The 14,900-nt window shown below is 40.8% G+C and overlaps 1 protein-coding gene across 3 annotated transcripts in view; it reads left to right on the top strand.

Annotated features, from left to right (window-relative positions):
* GLCCI1 (glucocorticoid induced 1) overlaps nucleotides 1-9,784 on the top strand; it is a 129,623-nt gene extending 119,839 nt beyond the window's left edge. For 2 of the 3 annotated variants that reach the window (XM_067562137.1, XM_067562135.1), the window contains exons 7-8: nucleotides 4,891-5,011; nucleotides 6,104-9,784. In XM_067562137.1, coding sequence (XP_067418238.1) covers nucleotides 4,891-5,011; nucleotides 6,104-6,452 — 470 coding nt within the window. In that variant the 3' untranslated portion in view covers nucleotides 6,453-9,784. Of the gene's footprint in view, nucleotides 1-4,890; nucleotides 5,012-5,561 lie in introns of all 3 variants that reach the window. The other variant, XM_067562136.1, reaches the window with a different exon arrangement.
* The last annotated feature ends 5,116 nt before the right edge of the window (nucleotides 9,785-14,900 follow it).

Genomic DNA, 14,900 nt, shown 5'->3' with positions numbered 1-14,900 from the left:
CCCTGTTTTGTGGAGGAACCATGTGAGCGCTCTAAGCCTATCCTGTCAAAATTGTAATGTAGAGTCTGGTTTCTCATAGAGGAGTCAACCAGTCAAAGAGTTAGTTGGTTAAAGTATTTTTTTTACATGCAGATGACCTCCACAGTGGTCCCTTGCCTAAATGCTTGATATACTGCAGTTCCTCTAGAATTTATTTTTAGCAACATTTGTGTTTTGGAGTAGAGTAATCTTGAGGTAATTCTTGTGGAAAGAGTAGAAGAAAAGATAATGCTGAGTACGCAGGGAAGAAAGTAGGACAGGATAATTTTATACCTGCGGCAAGATAGGTAAATTATTAAAAAAAAAACAAACAAACAAACAAACAAAAAAAAAACCAATCCTAATGTATAAACAGCTTACTTTAAAATATATTTTATATGGGAAAATACCTTACAATGTATAACCTTTTCTTGAATGATTCAGTGATAAATATTTATTTTTAAGTACTACTTGGAGGCCGCAGCATGGTGCTGTAAACTGGGTGCCCCAAGCAATATGTTGATAGAGGTGCCATCTTTTCAATGAAGCATAAAAATGAACTCCTATTTACTTATTAAAAATCCCATTGCATTTTCACAAAGATTTAATGTCCTGACTAAGTTCCAGTTTGAGTAACTACATTCTGAACACCTGGATTCTATATACTGTACCCAAAGTTTCAATTTTATATAGTATTCTCATAAACTTTCTGAGCTAAATTTTTAGTGCCCTATACATTCTTATTTATTTTGTGTATTCCAGCCCAAGATTAGCTGCACTTCAATGGTGACTGTTGAAAGGACTCCTTTAAATATGGAGGCTGTATCTTGCAATCCTGTCTTGGCCAAAACTCCTGTTTAATTCTTTTAGTGGGAGTTTTGGTTAAATAACGGCTGCAGGTTCTGGCCCATGGTTTGTAAAGTTTGTATAAAGTGCATGGAGAGACTGCAGGCGAAAAGGCAATCTTATATAAATGAAAAATACCATTTGTTTTGTAATTGGGAAGGCTTTTTTAACCAATCAAAACAAAGAGAAATCCTGGGGGTCATTAGCAGAGTTTCTCTTTTCCTTTGTTTCTCTTAAATCATCCATCTGTCACACAAAATTAGTAGTTAAACTTTGTAGGTAACTTCTTACATCTGTCCCTTTTGTGTAAGTACTTGAGACAATATTGTTATTGTTAAAACATATCTAGAGATTAACAAACATTTTGTTACATATTTAATCTCTGTGTAGTTATTAGTGAAAATAGTCATTGTTTAAGAGTGTGCCAAATTTAATTAAATTGTAAACATTTTCTAAATCATAAACATAAAAGAGCGTTCAAAATTGATACATTTTAAATTTACAGTTGTAGAACTTAGAACTCCGTCCAGACAAAACAGTTTGCCAAGGCAATCTTCATTGCAGTAATGGTGAAAAAATTGAACGTGTTACATCTTACTATTTCCCACTTCTATCACTGCTGCCTTAATGATATTTGAATAGTTCATTTGCAAAAATTGTAGGCTTCTAACTGCCAACATTGCATATTCAGCCCAATACATCAAAATATTTTGCAGTAGCAAAATCAGTGTTGACAACCAACAGTCCTGTGAAAAGTGGAGGGGAAATATGATTGAAACTTTATAAACCACCATGCAAGCTATTTAATGGTGTTTAAAAAATACATATTTTAGAAATTTCAAAAAGTTATCAATATTATACATGCTTGACGGTATGGAGGCAAAATAGCTAAGAAGGGACATTAGAAATCTGGGACCTTGAGTTGGTTAAAATCAGATACAGACGTGCAGTATGCTTGTTTTGTTGATGAATGCCAGTAAAGCACACCCCACCAGCTGAAGAATGGAGATAAAATAATGACTTCTTTGGAGGAAACCATGCATCATTCCTGTCTCCCAAAGGAATGCCTCATCACTGGTGATGTTAGGAAAGAAAGATTTGCAGGAATATTAAAATACATATTACTTATTACTTTTTAATTACAGTTGATGTTTCTGAACTTATTACTGGTGGTGTCTACTTCACTAGAAACTTTACCATATGAGATAATGACACTACTGAAGACCAGTTTAAGAAACTGTAAAATATTTCCTTCATGTTTAAATACTGGTATAATTACAGACTGGTGATTCCTTTTCCTCCCAGCCCTGAAAAAACCTTTAAGGTTTTATGAAATGAAGCACAAAGCACATACTGTATGATTCACTCCATAAGCATATGTGTTCTTCAGACACCAAAATCACACATTTTATCGAAAATGAAAGGCTTGCTGTTCTGCAACTAACACACCCACCTCAACCACCCACCCATTAGCTTTTAGATTGTTAACCATCCCTCTCCATTGTATCTGCCCTTAGATATCAATACATTTTTACAAATTTTACTTACTTTGGATTTGTTCGGTTGAAACTTTGTTACCGGGCAAATATGCTAAAAACTTGATAAATTGATGAGCTGGCTAGACAGGATTGTAGATCTTCTTAAAATTGACTAAATTCTGAATTCAATTGTGTTCTCTCTAGGGTTTACTTCTACAGTTTTCTCTTTGTTTGGTGCAATGAACAGTAATAGTCTCATTCACAAACAGATTTTAGGTAGAAACCTGGATCTTCAATTGTAAATGCTAGAAGAGGAGGAATGATCTCAGGATTACATTCCATCAGCAACATTTCAGTCTCTTCTTCCTGTTCTGAGTTCAGCATATGACCTCTGTATTTGGGGTCAGCCATGCTGGCCAAGTAATGGAAAGATTCTAAAAGGATCTTGACACTGTCAACTTGACAAATCGTACTGTTTGGAAACTTTTTACCTATCTTGTTACGGGTAACACCTAATATCCTGTAACTAAGAGGTCCGTTCTGACTGTTGAGGATGGAGCCATGCAAAAGTCCCATAAAGAAAGTAAACAAATTAGAAAACAATATTTTTTTCTAAAATCTGATACAGTACTGCTAGAGGAAAGTGGTGTTAAGTTGGTAGTGCCCTTTAAAAATGAAATACTGATCTATCAAAACACCTAACATTTAAATTCAGTGTCACTTTTGCAGACTGTTCGTGGGTTCTCAAACTGGATATAAAATGAGTTCACTGAGTCTCTGCATGGGCTTAGGAGTCTGTGCTAGTGGATCATAGTGCAAGATTATGGTCTTAGATTTTTCCAGTGTTGTTTTGTTGGTCTTTCCTACAAAACCAGGGGGGAAATAAAACATTCAAAAATAGGAAAATGTATATGTGAACCCACAGAAATTGTCTAGGAAACGCAGATAGGTATAGAAATGGAAATTACTCTTAGGATGGAATTCGCAAGGGGGACTTCAGTGCCTTTCTGCCTAATGTAATTCTCAACCCTGAGTTAGGAGCCCAAGCTCTCTGTACAATGTGTGGGGAGAGTAGGGTGCCTTAAAAAGGGAATTACAAAAGCCAGTGTGCTGAGTGGGGAATTGCCTAAATTAGCCAGTAGAAACTGATGAGGAGAGAGGTGCCCTGCCTCTCCAATGGAGTTAGGTGCCTAACTCTGGGTCAGAGGAATGCATCTTCTTCCACTTGCAATTCACAGCCATTAACCCACTCCTAGAGGTAGGCACCAAAGCACCGGGTTAGTGTTTTTTCTTGAAAAATAGTTGTGGTGCCCCCCCTTATAACCTTCAGTCCAGTGGTCAGGGCACTAAGCCAAGATATCAGAGACTTGCATTCTGCCTGATCTGTAGCAGGGACTTGAATCTCTCACCTCCCATGTGAGTCTCCTAATCATTTTTTAATTCCACCCTTAACTCCTTTTTTTTTTTAAACTGACTAGATCTCAAGTTGACATTGTCTCTTTAACCATGACATTCCATTTTTATGATGAATCGGGTTGGGGACTGTTAGCTCTGCCTCCCACGCTACTACTTAACAGCAAGGTGGATCTCATCCCAAGAAATTCCTCAAATTCCAGTGGCAAATATATTAACATCTTCACATACAAAAACATGTTAATTTCTCAGTGCAATAAAAGCTTCTTACATTAAATGTTGTTAAACAGCCAAGATGAGAAAAATAGATAATTTTCTTTTTAATCAGACATGAGCTTTTTGAATTCCCAAAAATATTAAACCTCATTCTGTTGCACCTGCCAGACTATTTCAATCTGAGTCTTTACTTCCTGACAAATCAAAGAGGTATATTGAGAAACCTGCACAGTATCCTAGAAGCCGAGCACTCCCAGGTAAAATATCACCTCTGTTGTTCTACTGTCCACTTTTATAAAAGGAACAGTGAAACTGAAGAAAAGAAGAGATTAACAGAAAACACCCATATCATACAGTTGGTACTTAGAAGGAATAATACAAAGAATGATACCTGTTTCTTTTTCTTTCAATTCCTATGCTACTCATGAGGCTATTGAGGGCAACATTTCTGCTAAGGACTATGGATTTTTAATAAAGTATATGCGATATACATTCATTTTCAATTACCATGTTTATGCAATGAGAGATCATACAGAACTCCACATTATCATAGCCACTTATAGTTCTTCTGCATGTGCTATACATATTATCCTGTTCATTTACATTTTTTGAAATACATAATAAAGAACTTATTTGTTTCCAGGATTACAGCTCTGCTTTATTCAATCTGCAGTGTTCTGGATAAAAATATCCTCCTATTATGTGCTGTTGTATGGTAGATTACTGCTGTACTGAAGCTTTTATTCAGAAGAAATGTGCTATACAAGGGTGTTAGAAATAGTGTGCAATAAAGGAAGCATTGTGGTAGAGCTGAACTGGCATTAGTGGTTAAATTGTGAAAAAGGCATCTTGTTTGGAAATCAAATTTAATTAAAAAGCACTCTCAATCACTAGTAATATAACTGCTTTAAATTTTCAGACAGTGGGAGTAGCTCACCGTTGCCCAAGTATGCCTCATCTCCCAAACCAAACAACAGCTACATGTTCAAACGAGAGCCCCCAGAGGGATGTGAGCGAGTGAAGGTCTTTGAGGAAATGTCGTAAGTAATGCCTTTTATATCAGCTGGTATCTGCAAAACAGTAAACCTTTTTATGGAGTCTATTCAATTGCAGATGAATAAGCTACTCCAGCTGATGAGTTTTGCAGGAGCAAACTGTTTAGAGAGTTTGAACAGGCAAGAAGTTGAAGTGTTCATGTTGGCTTGAAGGGGAATGGAGTATTTTATGCTTGAACTTTTTAATGTGTTTAAAAGGCAAACAAGAAAAGTGAAGCAAAGAAAACATGAAATACTTACAACTTTAATGTCTTCAGCATTATCCCTTTTCTTTATAATTCTATCTTTTTTTTTTCATTTTATAAAATGTTCATGGCTTAAAACAAAAAGCTGGAAGCAGGCACTTTTTGTCAGTCAGTATTGATCTGCATTTTGACATGTAAAACATATACAAAATAAAAGGGAATGTGTGTAAATAGCCTACAGACTTAACACATTTACAGTAGAGGGTTTGCCCAGTAGTTTTGGGGTACCATTATGTGCTGTTGTGTAAGACCAGAATTTAAACTCTTGGCCTTCACCTCTGTTTCCCTAGACCAGCAGTATTGTGGCTGTGCTGTTGCATACATAGCTCCTGTGGATGGAAGGAGCCAGGAGGGGCATGTTCTGCTCTAGTAGCATACTTTGCTGGATGGTTAAGGAGCAGTGTTGTTGGATTCTGGGGAAAAGCTTCCAAACCAATATATGGAGATGAGGAAAGGAGAATTTGATCTTGTGGAATTTCTCAAAAAAGGGATTTAATACTCTGAAATATATGCTGCTGTTTCAATATTTTTGTCAAAATTTAAGTGCATCATTATAAACTATCATGATATTTGTCCATGTGCATACATTCTGTAAATTTTATTTCTAAAAGCTGCATGTTGTCCAGTGGTGTCCAGTCACTTTCGTTATAACTACTATTTTAATGCTGTGGATCAGTCAACTGACTACCAATATGGAAGATGTTTGCCCCTTTATGTCCAATTAACCCCATTCCTCGTCATTCACATATTAGCAACTTGTAGAACTGCAAAACCTATTCACATATTAAATTTTTTCAGTTTGTCAGGTGTGTAATATTTTGTCTCATTGTAGGTCTCGTCAGCCTGTCTCAGCCCCTCTCTTTTCATGCCCTGACAAAAACAAGGTTAATTTCATCCCAACCGGATCAGCTTTCTGTCCTGTAAAACTTCTGGGTCCCCTACTACCTGCTTCTGACCTGACTCTCAAGAACTCCCCAAACTCTGGTCAAAACACAGCTTTGACCACTCTGACTGTTGAGCAACTTTCATCTCGGGTCTCCTTCTCATCTCTGTCAGATGACACCAGCACAATGGACTCTACAGAGGTCTCAGTACAACAGCCATCCCAACAGCAGCAGCCGCTTTTGCAGGAACTTCAGACTGAAGAACTCGCCTCTCCTCAGAGCTATGTGATAATCTAGACCAAGGTGGAGCAGGCCTCTGCCCTAAATCAAGGATTGGGGAGTCTATACTAACACATCTGCATGGAGTGGCAATCTTTTCAGAACAAAACAAAATACTTATCAGCATCTTACAAATATCTCAACACTGTTCTTGGCAGGGACAGAACTCATATTCAGCATTTTTTGTGAAAAAGCAGTAATGCTTGCAGAACCCGTGTATCATTAAGCGTTTAAATGGAGACTATGCATTTCATAGTATGACCAGATTAGTACTGTGTCCTGTGTTCTGTTTCAAATTCTACAGTATAAATAAGCTCTGTATCAAAAAAGTTGCCTGTCTGAATAGAAAATGTCTTGCTGTGTTGTGTCCTATGGAAAATACTGTACTTCAGGATTATGTTTACAATTGATCCAGGTGTTTATGTTTCTAACTTCTGTAATACATACAATGCAAAAAAAGAAAATGGCCACAACAGTTGCACAGTGCCCACCCTATGGCCTAGCTTCAGGTACTTCTCTCGAAGTCTAAACTCAGGTAACTTGGAATGTATATCATATTGGGATATAAAATATTTTACAGCTAAAGAGGGAACATCACTCTTTTGCCTTTCCTTATTTTATGCATTAATATTTCCTCATTACATTCCACTTTCTTGGAATAAGTGCATTCAAATCCAAGAGAATGGATTTGACCCTGGACATGGGTGAACGTGAGGAGAACCAGCAAATCTGTGATGTACAGCATCACTTTGTTATGTGGTTACAAGTAAAACAACTGTTGCATTTACTGTCCTTTCAATATATGTAAAATGTGGCATTTAAAGGTTTCAGGTGTTGCTCAGTTAATGACTGTTAAGCTGTTGCAAATAAAGTATTCAGTACTAGGCTGTACATAAGAAACATTCCACGTTTTGTGTGAAAGGATTTTAAAAGACAAGAATGTTTTTTGTTGAATTTCAGAAAATTCATTCAGGTTTCACAGGGGTTGGTGGGAATTTCCTCTCATGTTTAATGTTGGCAGTTGTTAAGGATGTGAAATGCTACCATTACCATCGAAGAGTCAAATTAATGTTTAGTTTCTCTTTCGGAAATGTTCATTCATTTGCTGGTTTGAAATTAGGTTTCCTCAGATTTTATCAAGCAACATGAGCATTGCATGGTGAGTAATTCTGCTTTTGGACAAAATCCAAAAGTAACAAATGGATGTTTTAAAGGAGGGAAGCAATAGTTTTAAGCCATTATCAAAGTTTCTCATAGTACCCTCATTTACTTAAATTACTACTGTATAAAGTTTTTGCAGTTTAAATGTGGGTAAGAAACCCTAGTAAAATAGTCTTGGGCTTGCAGGCTGGACACCTCAAAATAGTAAATAGCAAGAATTGTTTCCTAATACTCTCTGTACTGCAACTGCAAACGCATTGTTTTCAGAGAGAACTTCCTATGATTCCGAGAGGAGCCCAAAAGCAGAATAAACTTGATGTTCTTGGTCCATTGGTTTCAGCTAAGTGGAGCTAGATTTATGCTGTCTGCTCCTAAGAGAATGTGATTCACCTTTTCCCAGGAATTGAAGAGATTAGCCACCTGCAGCTACTGTAGCATTTAAACTCACTCCATTGCTTTTTTTTTTTTTTTTTTTTCCTTTTGAGTTGGGGGAAGAGACTTAAGAGCACCACCAATAACTGACAAAATTAAAAAAAAAAATCCTGCACTTGTGTATTCTTTTGAGATAAAGAAGCCAAGTTCCCGTCCTGTTACTGAAGGTTTTGTTAATATTCTGTTACAAGGTGTAAACCTGCAACCTGCCCCTCCAAAAAAAAAAAGTCAGTGTTCTGACTGTAGGGTGGGGCTGCAGAGGGAGTGTAAGAGGAGAGGTCTGTTTATTTTTTACCATTTTTGCATGAAGAAACTTTTTGAAGCCGTCACACAGCAACAGCCATCTTGAACCCTATTAATCTCAGGCCTTGGTTGAAAACACTATATATTTTGTAGATTGAAGTTAAAGGGGAAAATAACCTATTCTGTGATGTAAGTACAAATTCCTTCTAATGTCTTACATTCTAGATTAACATTGCAGTATGGTGACCTTTTTATGCTCTGGTTGTGTCCAAATATGAATCTGTAGTTTCAGTTGTTGGTGTTAGGATTCAAGAAAGATTTTTAAAAGTGATTTTTAGATCCATGATGAACTCTGATGTACAATATTTACAGTGACATTACTTGCTTATTTAATTTTCCATGAGAAACTAAATATTAATTGTGTTGCACATTTGTTCCTAGCATATTTGAAGGTTTTGAACCAAATGTGTTAAAGTTAATGCTTTGCCATGTAAATTTCCCAGCAGTTGTTGATCTCAAATGTATCCTTTATCCAGCTGTAGAAAATTGTCAAATATTGTTTAAAGTTTTGTACATAGCTGTATGGTTATTTCTAGCCACTGTGCTGAACAGTATTCGAGTTATCACAAAATATTGCTTTACACAAGGAAATATGTGGCTTTTGTTTTGTATTTTTTCAGTATAGAAGTTCCTGTGTCTTATTTAAATAAAGTTATTAGTAAAAAAAAAGACATAATAGTAGTAGTTTCCAAACCAAATACATGAACTATCTGTGAAACACAATAGAATGAAGTCAACATTTAATATTATTCCAAATAATAACCATCTATGTCCATTTCTACCACTGTTATGGTTCTAGTTGAGAAGAAGGCTATAGAAAGCCACTTAAAAATACTAGTTATTTCTGCTAGTTAACTGGTTCATTTCTGCATATTGTGGTGAAATATTTTTTCTCTTCAAGGTTAAAAAAAAAATCAGTTAAATAGTATTAAACACCCTGCATATCCACTGCTATGTTTACAATATGAATAATGTTCAGACCTACCTATCCATATTTATTAAAACTATTTAGATGTTTTATATGAAGCTAAACTAAAAGAGCCTTTAAGAAAGGATGTGGTATAAACCTACTGATATAAAGCCACCAGCAACTGGAGTCTTGGTTTCATGCCATTCATGCCAATAGTCTTGGTTTCATGCCATTTTGTTGGAATCAAATAACTGCTTTTTGATTTACAGAAAATTGAGTATATAAATACAAATCCTCAAAAGCCCACTGTTTAAACTGCCACAGCAATAAGAAAATTGTAAATCATTTTAAGAAATGATTAACTAGAGAACTAAACATTTAGTGTATTAAATAAATTATCATTGAGGTAATTTAGATTTTTCAACTTGTATTAGAGATTTTTAAAATTCTTAACTATGTGCTTAATATGTTAATTGACATTCATAAATGCTGAAGGTGTAGAAATACAAAAAAAAATCCATTGGTACCATGGAAAATCTATATCTGCAAGAGCTTGAATACTGCAATGGGATCAGAAACATCTGTTTCAATAGCAGCTGCTTAGGAGCAAATCTTTATAGCCAAAAAGCCACAGTTTGGGGTCCACTGCTCTAGAGTTATGGCCTCAGCTGTATCTATGAGAAGGGCTTCATAGATGCAGAACTTGGTATAACTCCTGAGGTCTAACAGAGAATTGAGGACCTATCCTTTGATGGTCAATTCTCGGAGAAAATTGATGAGATACTGCATTTGTTTAAAGCAAAGGTCTTCAATCTGTGAGGCCTGGACCATTAGGGGGTGCAGCAGGATCTGGACCAGCCCTCCGAGGAGGTGGGGAGGGAGCACCACCCTACTCTGCCCCAAGCTCTGTTCTGGCCACAGCCCCGCACCCCCCCACCCCCCCAACCATGATTCTGGACTCGGTTCCCGGCCCCACCTCCTAGCCCTCGCTGTTGGCCACAGTTCCCTGGCTTGGCTCCCAGCGTTGGCCCCTGTGGCCTTGGCATCCAACTGCAGCCTTGGGCTCCGGTGCCTGGCTGCTGTGGCCTGGGCTGAGGCTGTGGCATTGGTACCCAGCACCCAGCCACTGTTCCCGACTCAGCCCCCAGCCCTGACCGTAGCCCTGCTCCCAGCCCACGGGGGCGGGAGGGAGGAAGACGGGCAAGGGCTGCGTGACCTAAAAAGTTTTGGGACCATTGGTTTAAAGACTCTTGAGCTGCATTACATTCATTGAGGGTTTTTATCCTGGTAGTAAAGAGGCATCATATTGCTGGGCAACATCAGTAGCAGACCTACTCAGTCTGTCGGTTTGACCTCCTATTTCTCTTCCTCTTTATCCCAAACTACTGTTTCATCACCATGCTCAAGTTTTGCATCCAGCACTCTGCAACTCATGGCACGATGAGGAGGAATGCTGTTCAGAAGATGTTTGACAGGTGTTGCTTGACAGTAGGCAGTCCTCTGTTAGAGTGACTTATTTGGTCAAGTAGAAGTGATTTTCAGTTTGGATGTTTGCTCAAGGAATTCAGCTAATGATGGACTGCATTTTGGAGCACCTGTTACACTTTCAGTCCTCTGGTATGTTGCTTAGCTCATTGAGAATTCATTTAGTAGTGATCTTGGTATTTCATCCATCCATCCATGAGAAGTCCAGTTTTCTCAAACCCCATGAAAGTGCAATTTCTAAGGCAAGCCATTTGTCCACCCATCTGTGAAAGAGCCAGTTCCCTTGTGGGACCTTAATACGGTCCTGGCTGCCCTGATCGGTCCTCTATCTGAATGTCTGACACCCTGTTCTTGGTTTCTCCAGTGAGAGAAAGCATTCTTCCTTGTAGCGAGACATCTGCAAGGAGAATAGGCAAGCTGCAGGCCTTAATGTCAGAGACCCTGCTTACACAGTTTTCCAAAGACAAAGTGGCCCTCTAGCCCCATTCAAAATTTTTGTCTAAAGTGGTTTTTGAGTTTCACCGTACCCAAGTGATTTATTTGCTAGTGTTCGTCTCTGCCTGTCAATGAAAAGCTGACTTCACATGTTGGATGTGAGATGATGCTGGGCCTACCTTTGTGAGCATCACCTCGATCTGAGGCAAATCACAGAGATGGCCTGACCCTTCCTTTAGACTGTTTCCAAGTGGAGTAACTGCCTGCATTACACCAGCATATGAAGTAGCTCAGACCATTCCACAGCAATGAGTGCAGGCTCATTCGATGATAGCCTGAGTGCTGTTGATAGCATTCCTCAGTCATGGTACAGTTGTGGAGACTTGCAGGGCTGCTACTTTGTTTTCTGTACATATTTCTACCTTTACCAGTGGGGCTAGGTCACTGTTTAAGTAGCGTCTGAGTCCTACCTACTACACCCACCAGCTGAGAGTCCCCTGAGTGGGAATACGTGTCAAAGAAGAAAACTTTTAGGAGATCCAGGTTAAATTATACATGCCCCCCTCACCTAATGTGGAGCACAGTGTTAAACATGGGTTTCCTGTGTGTCAGGTGTGTCCTAACCACTGTCCTGTAGAGTCATTCTCTGGGGCTCTGACCTAATAACCAAGGGAGAAGGATACTCACCTGAGGGTGAGCCTCTGTTCAAATTCCTGCTCTACATCATGCAGAGGGAGGAACTGAATGGGGCTCTCCCACATGTGGGGAGAGCGTTCCAATTACTAGGTCAGTTTGAAGGAGGGGGGGTGAAAAATGTCTACCATCTCTGGCCCCAGAGAAAAGACAGGCAGGGTAACACCTCATTGGAGGACCTTGCTGCGTCTTAGAGGTGTGAGAGAGGCCAGGCCACCCACCCTGAGACAGCTGGGCCTATGCTCAGTGGTAGAGAGTGAGGTGCCATGGAGACTGGACCACTGGATACTTAAGCACCTAGAAAATGTAGGTCCTCTTGGGTTAGGCAGCAGCTGAGCAAGTGGTTTAAGGCGCTCAGTGGCACCTCGCTGTTGAACTGAGGTGTCTAAATCCTTTCGTGGAGCTGTCATAGGAGGCTTTATACCAACATTGTCACTAATTGTGCCTCAGTTTCTCAGGGCCCAGTGTGAGATGACTGGGGACAGATGTGCAAGTGTTGGGTGGTGACAGTGGCAACTGAGGGAACGTGCTTTGCAGCTATAGTCTGAAAAATCAGGCCCCAAGGGCAAGATTTATGAAGGGACTGAGGCAGCAAGGTGCCTGGGGAGGCACAACTGACATGCACAAAGGCCATGACTCAGCTGACCCCCTAGCGCTGTAGGTGCATAAAGTTGCCATGTGTGGACATGCACAAAGTTTCCCCTCCTCCTGCCCCCCCCCCCCCTTCTCCTCCCGCAAGTCCAAGTGGTAGCAAGGTTCCCAAAGGAGGCATTCCTCTCTCTCTCTCCCTACCAGGGTCCATGCTGGTAGGCTTGCTTGGCACACACATAACCTGCACAAAAGGGCCAGAAGCAAGCAGGTTAGGGATAGAGGTGTCTGTCTGTCTGGTTTGGGGGGGCATCCCGGCTCCAAATCAGGCAGAACAGGCAGGCATTTGAACCTGGGGCTCCCATCTGCCACATGAGTACCCTAATCACTGAGCTGTTGCCTACAAGGGTGGGGGTAGTGTGTCTTCTGTGCTGTGTCACAACCAAGGCTGGACTGCCTTAGGCATCTAAGTGCAGAAGGTTCACAGGTGAGACAGTGGGAGAGCTGGGTGCAAGTGCCTATTCCAAGTCAGTGTGGGGATGCAAACCTGAAGTGCATATAGTTTAGTTCACTGCCCTAACCACCTCCCTATATGTGTGCTCAGAATGCAGCCCTAGGCTTCAGCCCCAGAGGAAAACATGGCACGGGACATGCCAGTCTGGGGGCAGGGGCGCGGGGGCTTTGGCGTGCTCTTGGGCATTCATCAGCTTATTAACTGTAGGGCGGCAGCAGGACTTACGTAAGTTGGCTTTATGTATGGCTACAGGGTTCGATAGCATGCGGCGTGAGATTCAGTGGTGCCAGCCTGTTAGACTGACTAAGTAACATTGTGGTGCTAGCTGTGGGGGAACACCTCAACAACTTGACCCGAGGGTAGTGAGCAACACTTGAGGCTGCCGAGAGCTTGAAAATGCCCTATTCAAAGGGTAGTAACTTAGCTACCAATAAAGTGTAACCAATACCTATTTCACTGCTCAGCTACCCCGCAAAGGAACGCGAAGGAGGCCCATATTCTGATGAGCAGCATTATCTGACCCCATCACTGATGGGATAAGAGCGTAGCACATTTTCTTCCTTCACTCAAGAAAGCACCAGGCTCATGGAGCCGAGCAGGCCCATTTATATATCTGAACCCCAATCGGAGAGCCAAGGAGTTCATCGGTACGGCCGTGTTCTCAACATCGTGTGTGTTCTACTAAGCGAGTAATCTGACTTCAGTGGGCTGGGGCTTGTAAGCGAAACACTCCCCTTTTGTTTCCTAATTTGACACTCTTGCCCTAGCAGCAGTGTGGGGAGCAAGGCTCAAAGGGAGCTAGGGTTTGTAATGCTGAGCAGCAAAATGGACCCACGTCCTTTCACCTGCTAAACTTTGTCCAGGTGATCGTTAACAGATGCTGTGTTCCCAAATAAATATCAGTGACACATGTAGAATGCCCCAAATTATCAGTATTATTCAGTATAGCAGACTTGAATCAGGATTTGTACTCCAACCAGGATGACCTAGCTGATATCTAGCTTTAATTTTCCTATATTTTGCTGGTGTATTTTCAAGCCACGTCAGGACAGTGACAACAGTAAATTGTCTTGGTATTTGGCTGGTGGCAGTCTTAGTACCTGCGCCGATTCCACCGCCGTATGTGGTCATGTATTAAAAAGAGATTTGCCAAGGGCACAAACAGTTGACTGACATGGACACTGGGAAGACCTGGTGGTCCATATTCTACAGAGAGTGACTCTGGTTTTTAATGGAGACTGAACCTGGTTTTCCCTTATACACACCCAATGTTGTCCACACACGAAGAGCTCAGTTGGCAGAGTCCAGTGCCTGCATGCACAGATCCTAGGGTGTTTGGCCCAGAGCCGTAAAGGGAGTTGGGCACCAAACAACATTGCCAAGCCTGAGTTCAGCCTCCTAGGTTCCTTACATGGGGCAAGCTAGGAGCCTCAGTTTGCCAGTCACAACAGCTAGCATCCTATGCAGGTCCTTGCCTAAACTGGCCAATGGGAGATGCCGATGAGAGGGGTGACACCCAAGTCCCACCCTCTGTGCAAGCAAGGCACCTAACGCTGAAGCTGCCAGTGAGCCACAAATAGGAACCACCTCCCCCAGAATCAGTCCGCTTAGGCACCTAAATCAGTTAGTGTGAGAATGCGTGAAGCAGGGCCCCACCTCCACCCAGGCACAGGAGGTAGTAGCCGCAGTGTAACTTGAGCCCACCACTCAGTGTGCAACCCAGGTTCAATTTCCACCCCGGCTGAGGGGAGCGAGGCGGGGAAGGACTTGAACAGGGATGCCCAGTGCGCAACAGAGTGTGCTAACCATGGAGTTGGAAGGGATTCAGTGAAGAGGCCAGTGATTTAAAAAAAAAAAAAAAACCCAGCTGCCATATAGTGAGAGCCGGAGCCCAAAGCTATTTAGCTTAACAAAGAAGTGAATATAGTCTAAGTTCATACATGAG

This window comes from Emydura macquarii, unplaced genomic scaffold (assembly GCF_026122565.2).
Source record: "Emydura macquarii macquarii isolate MOO-44397 ecotype Brisbane River unplaced genomic scaffold, CSIRO-AGI_Emac_v2 contig_2422, whole genome shotgun sequence".
NCBI lineage: Eukaryota > Metazoa > Chordata > Testudines > Chelidae > Emydura > Emydura macquarii.
Note: the sequence above shows the minus strand (reverse complement) of the source record. Positions and strands in the feature narration are given on the sequence as shown.